This window comes from Chinchilla lanigera, unplaced genomic scaffold (assembly GCF_000276665.1).
Source record: "Chinchilla lanigera isolate Chin_1 unplaced genomic scaffold, ChiLan1.0 scaffold00012, whole genome shotgun sequence".
NCBI lineage: Eukaryota > Metazoa > Chordata > Mammalia > Rodentia > Chinchillidae > Chinchilla > Chinchilla lanigera.
This window is the reverse complement of record NW_004955413.1, coordinates 16,952,522-16,965,176: the sequence shown is the minus strand read 5'-3', so window position 1 is coordinate 16,965,176 and position 12,655 is coordinate 16,952,522. Positions and strand designations below refer to the sequence as shown.

The following is a 12,655-nucleotide window of genomic DNA, read 5'->3' as shown; positions in this document are numbered from 1 at the left end:
TTTTTTTGGTTTTTCTCTGGTACCGGGAACCGAACTCACGACCTTGCGCTTGCCAGGCAGGGGCTTTGCCGCTGAGCTAAATCCCCAGCCCCCCTTTTTTCAAATTTTCAAGTTGGAGAAAGTGCATTCATAATCACAATAAAAATGAAATTCACCTCCTACTGTACCACACTGTTACAAGTATATAGTGAGAAAGTTTAACAATCTTGTTTTAGGTTACTTGATCCAAAAAAAAAAAAAATTAAAATATTTTTCCCTTAGAAATGATCACCCAGTCAAGTAAATTTCAAAATTTGGTTGATGGTAGATTGGGCACTGAAGTGCAGAACTTAGAGTGTGCTTTTCTAAAGCTGAGGTGAGGTTGCAATGCTGACTGACAGCTGGAGTAGTTTGAGGGCTGCACTGTAAACTTTGGTTTATGGTCACTTGTTCTGGTCCTGGCAGAGAGGTTCACAATAGGAGCACTTAAAGCCTGTTGTGGAACAAATCCATGAAGGAATGTTCACATGAATGACATCATGACCTTCTTCCATCTCAGAGCACTTCCCTCATAAACCCAAGAAATAGTGGCCATGATATGGAAGCTTTCTCAAATTCAACTCAGACTTCCAGCAGATACATCTGCACCACATCTGTTTTCATAATTTTTTCCCATCCTAGTGGAAAAGGTATCCATCTTGAGCTGATGTTAACACATCCAACTGGGTCTTGGACTCCCTCTTTCTGCTTCTTCCGAGGTTTAGATACTCTTGATGAGTATCCTTACCTTAATTTCATTGTTGTCTAAACATCCTCAGATTTTGTTTGTGAAGATTTGTGTCTCCATTTTCAATTGACGGTTTTGAGGGCTATAGAATTCTTAGTTGACAGAATTTCTCTCTTGGCACCTTGAGCATATCCTTCCACTCTTTTTTGGCCCTCAAGATTTCAACTGAAAAAGACACTGAAATTGTATGGAGCATTATCACTTGGATCTGACCTGTCTCTGCAAAAGCTCATGTGTTCAATGGTGGAAGTTGTAGAAAGTGATTGGATCTTAAGTGCTCTAACTTCATTAGTGGAGGGTTCTTTGATGGGCTCGTAATTTGATGGCATGATTGGGAGGTGATGGAAATGAAGGAGATAGAGCCCCGCTGAATATACTGGGTCTTAAGGATGTAACCCTGGGGACTACATTGGATTGTCAGACTCCACTTCTCTGGCTCTCTTTACTGCCTTATCTCCATAAAGTATGCATCTTTGCTTCACCACATATTGACCATGGACTGCGTATTGCTATACAATCAGTTTATTTGCTGGTGGATGGATAGTTTATGGCTCCTTGTTCTGCCATCCTGCTATTGCCACCTGTATTCTCTCATAATACCTGGACTACTTTGTACTTAATGAAGCAGCTCATTTACACTTCATATATAGCATTAACTCATGTACGATTTAAAGGAAAATATAGCATAAAGAATGTGGCTGAAGATAGTTGACATTTAGAGTCTAACTTTTCTAAGTTGTTTTTAAACACATACTTTCATTGTGTGTAATTTCCACCAGTTTCATCCTTTGTGCTGACAACAGAGTTGTAAACGAGGGTTGCTGGGGTGATGAGAAGCCCTTCTGGTGGCTCTGAGCATTTTCTGCAAACTTGTTTAGGTTTCAGTGCTGTACTCCTTGACCTCAGCAGATGGTACCGATAGATGTTTTCAGATGAACCTGAGAATTCCTATACTTTCCGTGGTTCTCAACTCACTTGCAGGCTTAAATATCCAATGTAGGCAGTTCTTCAGGGATGTCATCAGAAAAGCTGTGGAATTTACATACACAAGTTCAGGATATGACAACAACATCATGACTGGTTCCAGGACATTAGCAATTGTTAAATGTCATTGGATGTTAGACTTCTCTAATTTTTGTGAGGACAAAGTATGAAAAGAATTAAATAACACTTTAGGATTGAGGCACTATAGTTTACTTTGTTCTTCTACGAATAAAAATAATCATGATCAATGTTGCCCAGCACTTATTTTATTTCAAAATGATTTTTAACTGGCTTCTCCTAATTATTTATTCTAGGCAGCATCAGAATAACCCCCCAGGATGCCCGTTGGGTTGGTGCTTGGTGGCTTGGTTTCCTTGTGTCTGGACTACTCTCCATTATTTCTTCCATACCATTCTTTTTTCTCCCCAAAAATCCAAATGAACCCCAGAAAAAAAGAAGGAAAGTTTCAACATCTTTGCATGGACTCAAAACAGATCAAGAAAAAAAGCAAACAGCTAATTTGACCAATCATAGTCAAGACATTACTCTGACTGGTAAGAACTTTACATTCATAGACTACATGGAAATGTTAATACTAATGAAAAGAAAGAGTGAGTATTCCAAAATAATAACACATCCAAATAATCTGAAATTTCCTTTCTGTGTGCTAAAAGGCTAAAACACTTATTCCATACAAACCACAATATATATTAGTTGCACAATTATATAATGCAGAACATGAGTGAGAGTTAAATGAGTTATAATATTTCATTATTTCACTTATTGAACAGATGGAATCAGGCACCTACTAGGTCCTAGTAACAGAAAATTGCTTCTATTTTCCAATAATTTACTATTCTTTCCAATAATTTTCTTGATGCTGAGAAGCACAGGTACAGAGACAACTGTAAAATTTTCTTTAATGACTTTGGGGCCAGATTAAATTTAACTACTCTCAGGGATAGACTTAGAGGAAGGAGGAAGTCAAGAAAGTTTTCTCAAAGTGTAGGTAATTAGAGTAAAATTTTTTTTCTTGGTAATTTTCAGAAAAAATATTGTTTGCCAAGATGTTCAAAACTGAATTAGCACAGTAGTAGTTAAAATGCTTGGAGTCATTAATGTGAATCAAGATGTTTCAGTCTTTGCTAGAGCTTTCTCTTTCCAGTGTAAGGCCTATAAAATGACAGAGAACCACTGAGAAGCAATGATCCTCAGTAGCCTAACAAAAACATTTAAATCTTGAGTTGTCAACAGCAGCTCTAAGATTGGGGGAAGTGGATGAAATGTTAATCACCGAAACACCCACTGACTAAACCCTGGGTAACCTTTTCCAGTTGATATTTCATGTCAACACTCAATTACTGATCAAATTTTCCCTCCTACGAGTTTTTCAATTTACCTGCTACATTTCAATGACTGCCCAATTTTGCCCTCCTATCAGTTTTTCAATTTACCCCCTTTATTCTTCTTCTCATGATTTAACCCTTAAATAACGGTGTGTTAGAGACAGTTTGTACTGTCCCACAAAAGAGAATCGTTAATTCTTCAACTATATTAGTATTTCAGAACTGGCCATGGCAGGAGAATTTATCACCATTTATTACTACAAAACCTGGTAAATATTACAAAGCAAGACTTGTTTCCCCAAGCATCATTTGTTACACATTTACCAGCACACTATTGAGTTAACAGTTTTTGAAATTTAACATGTACATTAATAATAGCATATCAAGAGCCAGGGACATAGCTCAGTGATACAGTACCTGCCTGGCAAGCACAAGGTCCTGAGTTCAATTTCTGTTACAAAAAAACCAAAAAATTTTCATTTTTATATATGCAATTTTTCTACATATTAAATCCATAAACATTAGTGGATTGCCTAAATCTGTAAGAATCAGGTTGGACTGTGCCAGAAAAAGAATAGAGAGGAAATTGAAGCTGCAAAAATAAGACAATTATAAACATCAAGTTACCAAAGGTGTTTGTAGGGTAGTGATCTAAAATTAAAGAGGATCTTAATTGTATGCCTATTAGAAATGGATGAAATAATTAAGAGCACAAAATCAGAAGGAAATACACTGAATTTATTTTATATACTCTCCAGGAAAGCTAAGATCAAGTGGTTAGAGAGAAGCAAAGGAAAATTTCAGTTCATTGTAAAAACAGTATGTAAACAACGAGAACTGTCTAAAAGAGAGGAATTGCATAAATCCTTGTCTTAGGGATATATTATGAATTACGATTGCCTGGAAGTTCTAATCTGCCTGAAAAATTTAAAGATGTGATAAATTTCTATTCTTTATTTCTGTTATTCAAATGTCATTACTCATTTAGAATGACTCTCAAATCTTGGGCCTTTTTTTTTTTTTTTTTTTGTCTTTTTGGGACAGGGTCTCACTATGCAGTTCAGGCTGGCCTTGAGCTCACTTTGTAGCCCTGGCTGGTCTCAAACTCTCAACAATCCTCCTGCCTCAGCCTCCTGAGGGCTGGGATTACAGGCATGCACCACCATGCCTGGCTCGCTGTGGAATCTTATGGAGAGAATTTTAGTATTTTGGTCTAATCATCTTAAATGTTTATTTGTGCTATAAATGTCCCCACTTTTCTTCTCTTTTTAGCCCTTGCCCTAATCCTCTTTTCTTCTTATTATATACAGATGAAACTACTTCTCAGTTAATATTAGATGAAAATGTTGGTTTTGTCCATAGATAATTGAAATCTTTTATTTTAAAGAGAATAAAAACAGTAAAAAAAAATTAGAAATGATAGAAAATTTCAAAATACAAGGTGATAGGAATTTAACAGTGATTCTTATAGCTTATATTGTCATCTTCAAAGTAGTTATTCAGGTTACCAGATATAAGCATGTAAAATTGGTCAAAAAATTGAAATCTTTAATGAAATAAAAAGATCTTTCAATGCCTAGCCATCTCTCGAAAACCATATGTGGCTTTGTCTTGCTTAATTCTGATACTTCCTTCTGCTTTTCTGTGTGGTGCCTTCCGACTTTAATTTTCACTACACCTCGTTGAACTGGAAATCTGCCTTAACACATAATATCAGCCATGGACAGGATTTATGAATTTTCTCACATGCCTTTGTAGACACAAATTGTTTACTATTTTCCTGTCATTATATAACTTCAGACACATACTGATGTCCCCTACTTCATCCTCCTACATTTTAAGACAGTTACTTTGTTATGCTGCCAAATTTATTGAGGCAAGAAGCTGTATACCAGATTACAAGACATCTGCAAACTTATACCAGAATGGACTTTAAGATTTTTGGACCTCAGTGTTCTTATTTCTGTGAATTTTGCATTAAAGTTATAATTAATATTTCTACTCAATAATTATTAATATAACAATTATGTGCTGATAATTTTTGTTTGTTTGTTTGTTTTTGGTACCAGGAATTGAACTTATGCCCTTGCGCTTGCCAGGCAGCCACTGTGCCGCTGAGCTAAATCCCCAGCCCCTATGTGCTCATAAGTATAAGACACATTTCATGGTGGATTGATTTGCTCCTCAGATACTTAGCACATTGCCTGGTGCCCAAATGAACACCAAATCTTTGCTGAATGAGCAAATAAATAAATTAACATGTATGGTGCTCATAGTAGAATTCCTAGAATAAACAAATATTATAGGCAGAAAGCACATACAAAACAGTACCATACTGGGTACTTTTCTCTCATTGCTGGGACAAAATGCCCAACAATCAAAACTACAGGAGGAAAGGTTTGCTTAGCTCACAGTTTGTGGAGGTTTCAGTCCATAATCAGCTGGCTCCCAGGCAGGGTGGCATGTCACAGGGGCAACAGTTCAAGGTGACAGCAGACAGCAAAATCAGCAAGAGCAAAATGGGGGGAAACAAGCCTCATTTCCTCCCTTATATTATGTATTGGCTCTCCGCCCACATCCACACCATCTCTGTGCCCTCCTCTTCCACAAGTTGAGGATGTTTACAAAGTAAGACTCCTTGCCTCCTACTGAATAACTTAGTTGTACTTTTCAATAATTATTGAAAGCTGACACAATAAACAACAAGCTGACACAATAAACAACATCCTAGAGCCATAAGGGCATGTCCTTTTCACCCCAGGATCTAGAACTGCTGTTAATTAGTTAAACTTCTAGATTCCTCAAGTTGACACAATGTATCAACCATAAAAAGTACATATGTAGCATTTTAACAAGATATGTTTAACTGAACAAATAAATTTTGATGTATGTATGGAAAATAATGAAGGAATATATTTTTAAAATTTGGCAGTAGGATTTCATGGTAGTCTAACAGTTGTGTTATGCATTTATTAATATCTTATATAAGAATGATGATGATATTATCATGTATATAAGTTGCTTTATAATAATAATGTCTTTATTTTTATCATTTCAAGGTTTTTTAAAGTCCATGAAAAGCCTCCTTACCAATCGCCTATATGTTTTGTATGCGATTTTCACATTGATAAATTTCAGCAGTATCATTGGTTCATTTACTTATATCTTCAAATACATAGAACAACAGTTTGGTCAGACAGCATCTCAGGCTAATGTTCTTTTGGGTAAGACATCTTTCTTCCATGCTTCCTTCATAAATGAGGTATAATGAGTAATTGTAGCCCAAATGACAGTTTATTGTATGATTTTTTTTATTTCAGCAAGTAATTTCCATATACTCTCTCAAACTTTATTGAATTTGTCAATCATTATTCTGGCCTTGAAGTTGCAACTTACATTACAGTAATTTCTAAAGGAAAAATTACATGCTAAATGCAACATTCATACTCTGTATTTATATAATTAGATTTCATAGTTTAATGTGACAAAACAAAATAAATTGTTTTAAATGTGGTCAATATAATTTTGTAATTCATGGACTTTGAAATAAAATATGGGCATTGATGTTTTTAAAGTAGAAATTATTTTAAATACACCATCAAAATATGCATGATTATAAACAAATGTCATATTTTTGAATTTTATATATCTTTTTATAATGTCATATTGAAATCTGCTTATTGAAGAAACCTTTTTATATCACTTTTCCTGGAACTCCATTATTGTGGAAACACTGTACATATTTGATGCATTAAATATGTATCAAGTTTTATATAACTAGATCATAAGTATATAAGGAAAGAGTAAGTTGAGGATGATTTTCCTAATGTTCTGCTCCAGGATTTTGTGATTCTCTTGTTTTTCTTTTAAAGAGAAAAAAAATAAACATAACAGTGAAATCGAGTCTTAAAACAGGTTAGTAGGACAGTTACAACAGTTGATGCATTGTGTATTGTTGTCTTTGTAGTGTTATTCAGAATAGAAGATATAGCCATGATATCTTGTCCATATACTATTAACACAAAACTTTCCTTTTAATGAACTAAAAGAAACTAGTTGTATAACCATCTTATCAGGGGAAAGGAAGAAAGGGAAAAGGGAAAGAATACATGTATATACTCGGTGATTCTCTAGTTGAATTTAAGATAAAGTTTCATTGTAGAGATTAAATTTTGACTTCCTGTAACCAAGCCAGAACTTTCTGTTAGAGGAGTCGATTTCTTTAATAGCTTTATAAAGTTATAAATAACTTTAATAACTTTATTACTGAAATAAAAATTTATAAAAGGGATCAAACATTTTAAATAGCATATATAGATCTATTTACTTAATTGTATGAATGAACATGGAATAGATATTAACACAGATATTCAACCCTTTATATGAGAAGGTTTAGTCATCCACTGCACAAGCTGGAATGGAGTTTTGAGTGCTGACACTGTTCATTTTGAAAATGTAAAGAATTTTAGATAATAGGAACAAGTGTCTTAAACAGGACGTTTGTGTATTTTTATTGTCTTTCAGGATAAAAAGACCCTCATGGAAATCATCTGTTCAAATACAAATGTCATCTATTCATTGTCTTTGTAATTAAAGAAACTAAACCCTCGTTTTTGGAAGGAAGAAATTATTTTTGTCTCTCTCACACTGATTCTCTTTTCCATTTGAACCTGTCGCCCTTCTGCTTAAGAAGAGACATGAGTGGATGAATTGTGTTGATATATACTGTGTTACATGTAATATACAGTGTTTATATGTAAAAGCATATTAGAACAACTATATTTACATAATTAGTACTTTTCTCTTTTTATTTTTAGGACTGGTAGCCCTACCTCATATTGGAGCTGGATTGTTTCTAGGAGGATACCTCATTAGAAAACTGAAATTAACCATAGTTGGAATTGTCAGATTTTCATTATTTACTTCATGCATTGGCTTCATTGGATATGTACTAAATTTTGCTCTAATGTGTGAAAACAAATCAGTTGCTGGCTTAACATTGACTCATGATGGGTTTGTATAAAAATTTATCATTTCCACAATGAGTTAACTATCCAATGAAAAGACTCTTGGAAAAACACGGCTTTTATTAAACTTCTTTTTAGTTGAGAGAATTTCTATCTACAAATTCTCAAAATTTACACTTCTTGCAATCTAAAGCATTTATTTTTATTTCTTCTTTAGAGGCACTTGTAACAGTAATAACTGTCATTTTTGGGGGTACTTACAATGAATGATGGATATTTTTATCTCCATTTTATAGATGTGGCAAGTAAGGTTTGAAAAGATGCACAGATTATATACTTAACTATGTTTGAATGTAATCTCACCAATTTTCATTCAAATCTGATGGAAGAAGGCTTTTGAGTTGAGAAGTTTTATTCATATTCATTGATCTCTAGTCTTAACCACTAAGCTCAAATAGCTCATGTTTGTGACATAAACAATATTCTTCAAAAGTGATTGAACAAACTTTATCTACAGTCTACTTTAGTCTTCATCTACAGTCTACTTTATCTACAACTATTTGTACATGAGAACACTTGTAGACACTTTACTAAGTTCTTACTTTTTCAAAGACAATACTGTTGCTTCCATATGTTTCTGTAGTAAATATAATTGCTAAATATCCTGTACAAAATGTCATATTATACTTTGAAAACCTTTGTTTATTCAGTACTATCTCATAGTATCAAATATTCCTAGTATTTCAGTCCACTCCAAATCAATGGCCAGACTCCCACACAAACTGACATCTCCTGAATACAGTTAATTACTTAAAATTTACAAAGGTTCATATTCAACCAAATACCCTGGGATCACAGTTCAGTAACCATGTACATTAGCGTTACTTACTGTTAAACTCCTGGTTTTTGAACTTCAGGCTCTCTAAGGTGTCAATTTTAACTTTACAGTCTTCCCACATTTGGAGGCATGCCCAGCTAATCCTGATTTATTTTCCTGTTTCTTCTTATTCCTGACAGTCTTTGAGTATTCCCATCCACTGTCAATGCTTTAGTAAATCATAACACAGCATACCAGAACTTTGAATTTCATATAACCTTAAAAATCATGCAGCTCAATCTTTTTGTATTCCTTTCTTTATTACTGGCAACCTAGGTAAATTGTACTACTCTCTTTTCTTTTTTCTTCCCTCATCTCTCTTCTGTTTCTCTGCTTCTTCCTCTTCTCTATTTTATATCCATTTTTCATATATTTCCAGACTTAATCCGGTTACATCTCATACAAATGTACCATTATCTTACTGCAACTCAGACTGTAATTGTGATGAAAGTCAATGGGAACCAGTCTGTGGGGAAAATGGAGTAACTTACCTGTCACCTTGTCTAGCAGGATGCACTTCTAGAAGTGGCACTGGAAAGTTTGCTGTAAGTATTAGTGTTACTTTCACTCGTATCCATAATCCAGATCATAGGTTACATTTAATAATCACTTATCAAATCTTCCTATAAGTAATGTCCCCATTAAAATGATACAAGAAAAAGATTCGAGCATTTTCTGTGATTGTGATAGCTGTGATGTTGTGTACACAAAGCTCCATTTAAAAATCCTGCTTTGAGAAGCAATCAAGTTTTTGTTATTTTAATTCTAATTTGAGTTTACCCCATTATTTTTCCTTGCGACTGTAACAATATGACCTTTTGGAAAATTTATGTACTTAAAGTCCCTATGAATCATTTCATTTGACTGAAGAAGTATATGATTTTGATAGATTTGGAATTAATTTGCCCTCCATAAGTCATGAGAAAGTCCTGAGTCAGCATTATCTGCCTATTAGAACAATGATGTATATACAAACCTGTATATAAAAAAATCCATATAAATTTATATCTATATATTTATATTTTATCTATATAAATCTATATAAATAATTTTGAATATGAATTCTGATGAGTTAAATTCTAGTCTCACCACCCTTTTGCCTTTCCAAGAAATAATTGTTTCCTCCTACTTAATAGCTTAATTCTTGTCATCTGTTACTTATTTTCTTAGGTAGGCATTTCTGATAGGATAATTTTGTATCTTCACATATTGATAACATACACAATGAGATGCTATTTTTTTCTTTAATTAAAACATTGTTTTCCCTGTAAACTGTGGGTTCTCCTTTTCTGATGTATCCTATACCATCAGTCTACTCAAAACTTACAAGGTTGGATGTACATATTCTGGACCCAATCTCATTCTGCCATTAGAAATACAACCAGCTCTGAGCTTTGCTTTCTGCGACACCCTTTTATGTTTGATTTTCAAACAGTTTTCATCTTTCCTTTGTCTATGATCCTAAAATTGGTACTTTGGAAAGGTATGGTCAACTTTGAAGAATAAAGTATTCAACATTCTATGAAGGTGGGGCAGAACTTTAATAAACTTCACAAATATGGCTTAAGGAATGTCCTTAAAAGCTCATCTCTGAGATTCATGGCTATCGTGCTTTCTTTGAAAGTGCCGCTTAATTTATGTTCCTACTTTTCCCACTGTTGAAAGCCTGACTGAGATGTGATAGTAAATACTCAAGAGAGTTCTGTCTACTACAGGTATATCATCTTCTGAATACTTTGGGGATCCTTAAAAGGTCTTCTAAGAAATTCGTATTAATAAGCTGTCTATTATTATGTAAGGTTCTTTGTTCTGAAGTTTCATTTCGTTGGCCAATATGCTTATTCAGTGCTTTGTGAAAGCACCTAAGTATGAATTCTTCTTCATCTCCTATTCCTGTAACTGGATTTTAGTTGTAATAGATTCAAACTTCCTTAAAACATTGCTTTAGCTTAGAATGAGAATAGAATTTATTAAAGGGATATGTTTATGTGAACTACTCGCTTGATTAAATCTCTAAAATCAGGTGTTCTTAAATTTTAACTTTTTGTGCTTTGTTGGTCTGAGAATTTTGTTGTGTTGATATGTTTCAATAGTATTGATACCATCTATTTATTACCTTCAAGTACAGTTTTGGGTGTTATATTTGCTTCCCAGAATAGAACTACAGCACCCTTAACTGGCTTCATTTTCCCTGAGAAGCAACCCATTATGATGGGCAGTTCTATTTGTAGATGTTCATCCCTTTCAAAGAATTCTGTTGCTGCCTTCTCTGGTTAATTCCCCCCCCCAAATCTTTCTCCAACACTCAGTTGAAATTGTTAAAGATAAGTATAATATAGAAGTAGAGAGAGGGTAGAAGAGAAATATCAAAAAGAACTTACATGATTTAGAAAATTATATAGAGTTTCAAACACTACATTTTTCAATTTTTTCTTAGTTTTAAATTAGAAATGAGTATAATATTAAAAGTGAATTATATGCTCTTGTCTGGAAAGCAAGACATTAAACTATTTTACCTTTCAGCTGTTAAGCATGATATATTTAGTAATTTTTAAAAACTAAATATTTTAGTTAGACAATGCTTACTTAGATATAATGAAATATATAGTTCTACAGGGATTTTGAAATTTGTTATATAATATTTCCAAAACTTTTTTTTTTAAAGGTGTTTTATAACTGTAGCTGTCTCGAAGTATCTGGTTTCCCCAGCACAAATTATTCAGCCCGTATTGGTGAATGTCCAAGAGATGATGGTTGTAAACGTTACTATTACATTTATATAAGTGTGCAAATTGTGTTTGCTTTTATCTCAGCATTGGGAAGCACTGCACATACGATAATAAGAATGAGGTGGGTATGAGTTTTTAAAGCATTTTCATGTTATATTAGACCATAAACCTATTTAGTGATGCACATAATTTTTATACAATAGTTGGGACCTAAATGCATGTCTTTGTATCTTTTAATTAATAATACATTTGCTTAGGATTTTTGTCATGTTTAGCCATAATTAATACAATTTTGTCTCTTGTTCTTAAATTATGGAATATAGACTCCACAGTTTCTCCTCTTCCTAGGAATTTTAAAATACAGACTGACATTGCCCCATTGTCAGAAATCTCTATGAATTCAAAAGAACTTTTTATTGTGAGTTTCTTTGAATGCTGATAAGCTTGTTAGGGAGAATCATTCATTAATTTCACTGAAAGAAAACGTTTGTGTGTCAGATTTAATTTTAAATTTCAGTCAGTAATAATCTTAAGCTTTCCATCCACCAAAAGAATGGCTTTTGACTTACTGTCTCATAATAATGTAGGCAAAAGAAAAAAATGAAAAGCATTCAGTTTTTATTCCTTTTTATTTTAAAGAGAATATTAAAAAAGAACAAGAGCAAAAGACCAACATAGACAAAAACAAAATGAAGCAAGAACAATAACAATAATATAGGGTTTCAGAATAACATGATAGGAATTAACAGGGGCTGTTATGTTACATATTGTTATCTTCAACGAAGTTTGTCAGACTACCAGATGTAAGAGTGAAAAATTGATCAAAACATTAGCGAGGACAAAAACTAAAAACAAACAAGCAAAAACATTAGAAACAATACAGAGTTTCACTAGACAAGATGGTAGGAATTCACCAATGGCTGTTATATTGCATATTGTTGTCTTCAGATTAGTTGTTCAGATTACCAGATATAGGCATGCAAAAG

General features: G+C 33.4%; 1 protein-coding gene across 3 annotated transcripts in view; it reads left to right on the top strand.

The window, feature by feature from the left end:
• LOC102016365 (solute carrier organic anion transporter family member 1B3) overlaps positions 1 to 12,655 on the top strand; it is a 91,251-nt gene that overhangs the window by 50,787 nt on the left and 27,809 nt on the right. For all 3 annotated transcript variants that reach the window (XM_005379055.1, XM_013511267.1, XM_013511266.1), the window contains 5 exons: positions 2,065 to 2,304; positions 6,156 to 6,320; positions 7,914 to 8,109; positions 9,320 to 9,485; positions 11,606 to 11,790. In XM_005379055.1, coding sequence (XP_005379112.1) covers positions 2,065 to 2,304; positions 6,156 to 6,320; positions 7,914 to 8,109; positions 9,320 to 9,485; positions 11,606 to 11,790 — 952 coding nt within the window. The remainder of the gene's footprint in view (positions 1 to 2,064; positions 2,305 to 6,155; positions 6,321 to 7,913; positions 8,110 to 9,319; positions 9,486 to 11,605; positions 11,791 to 12,655) is intronic.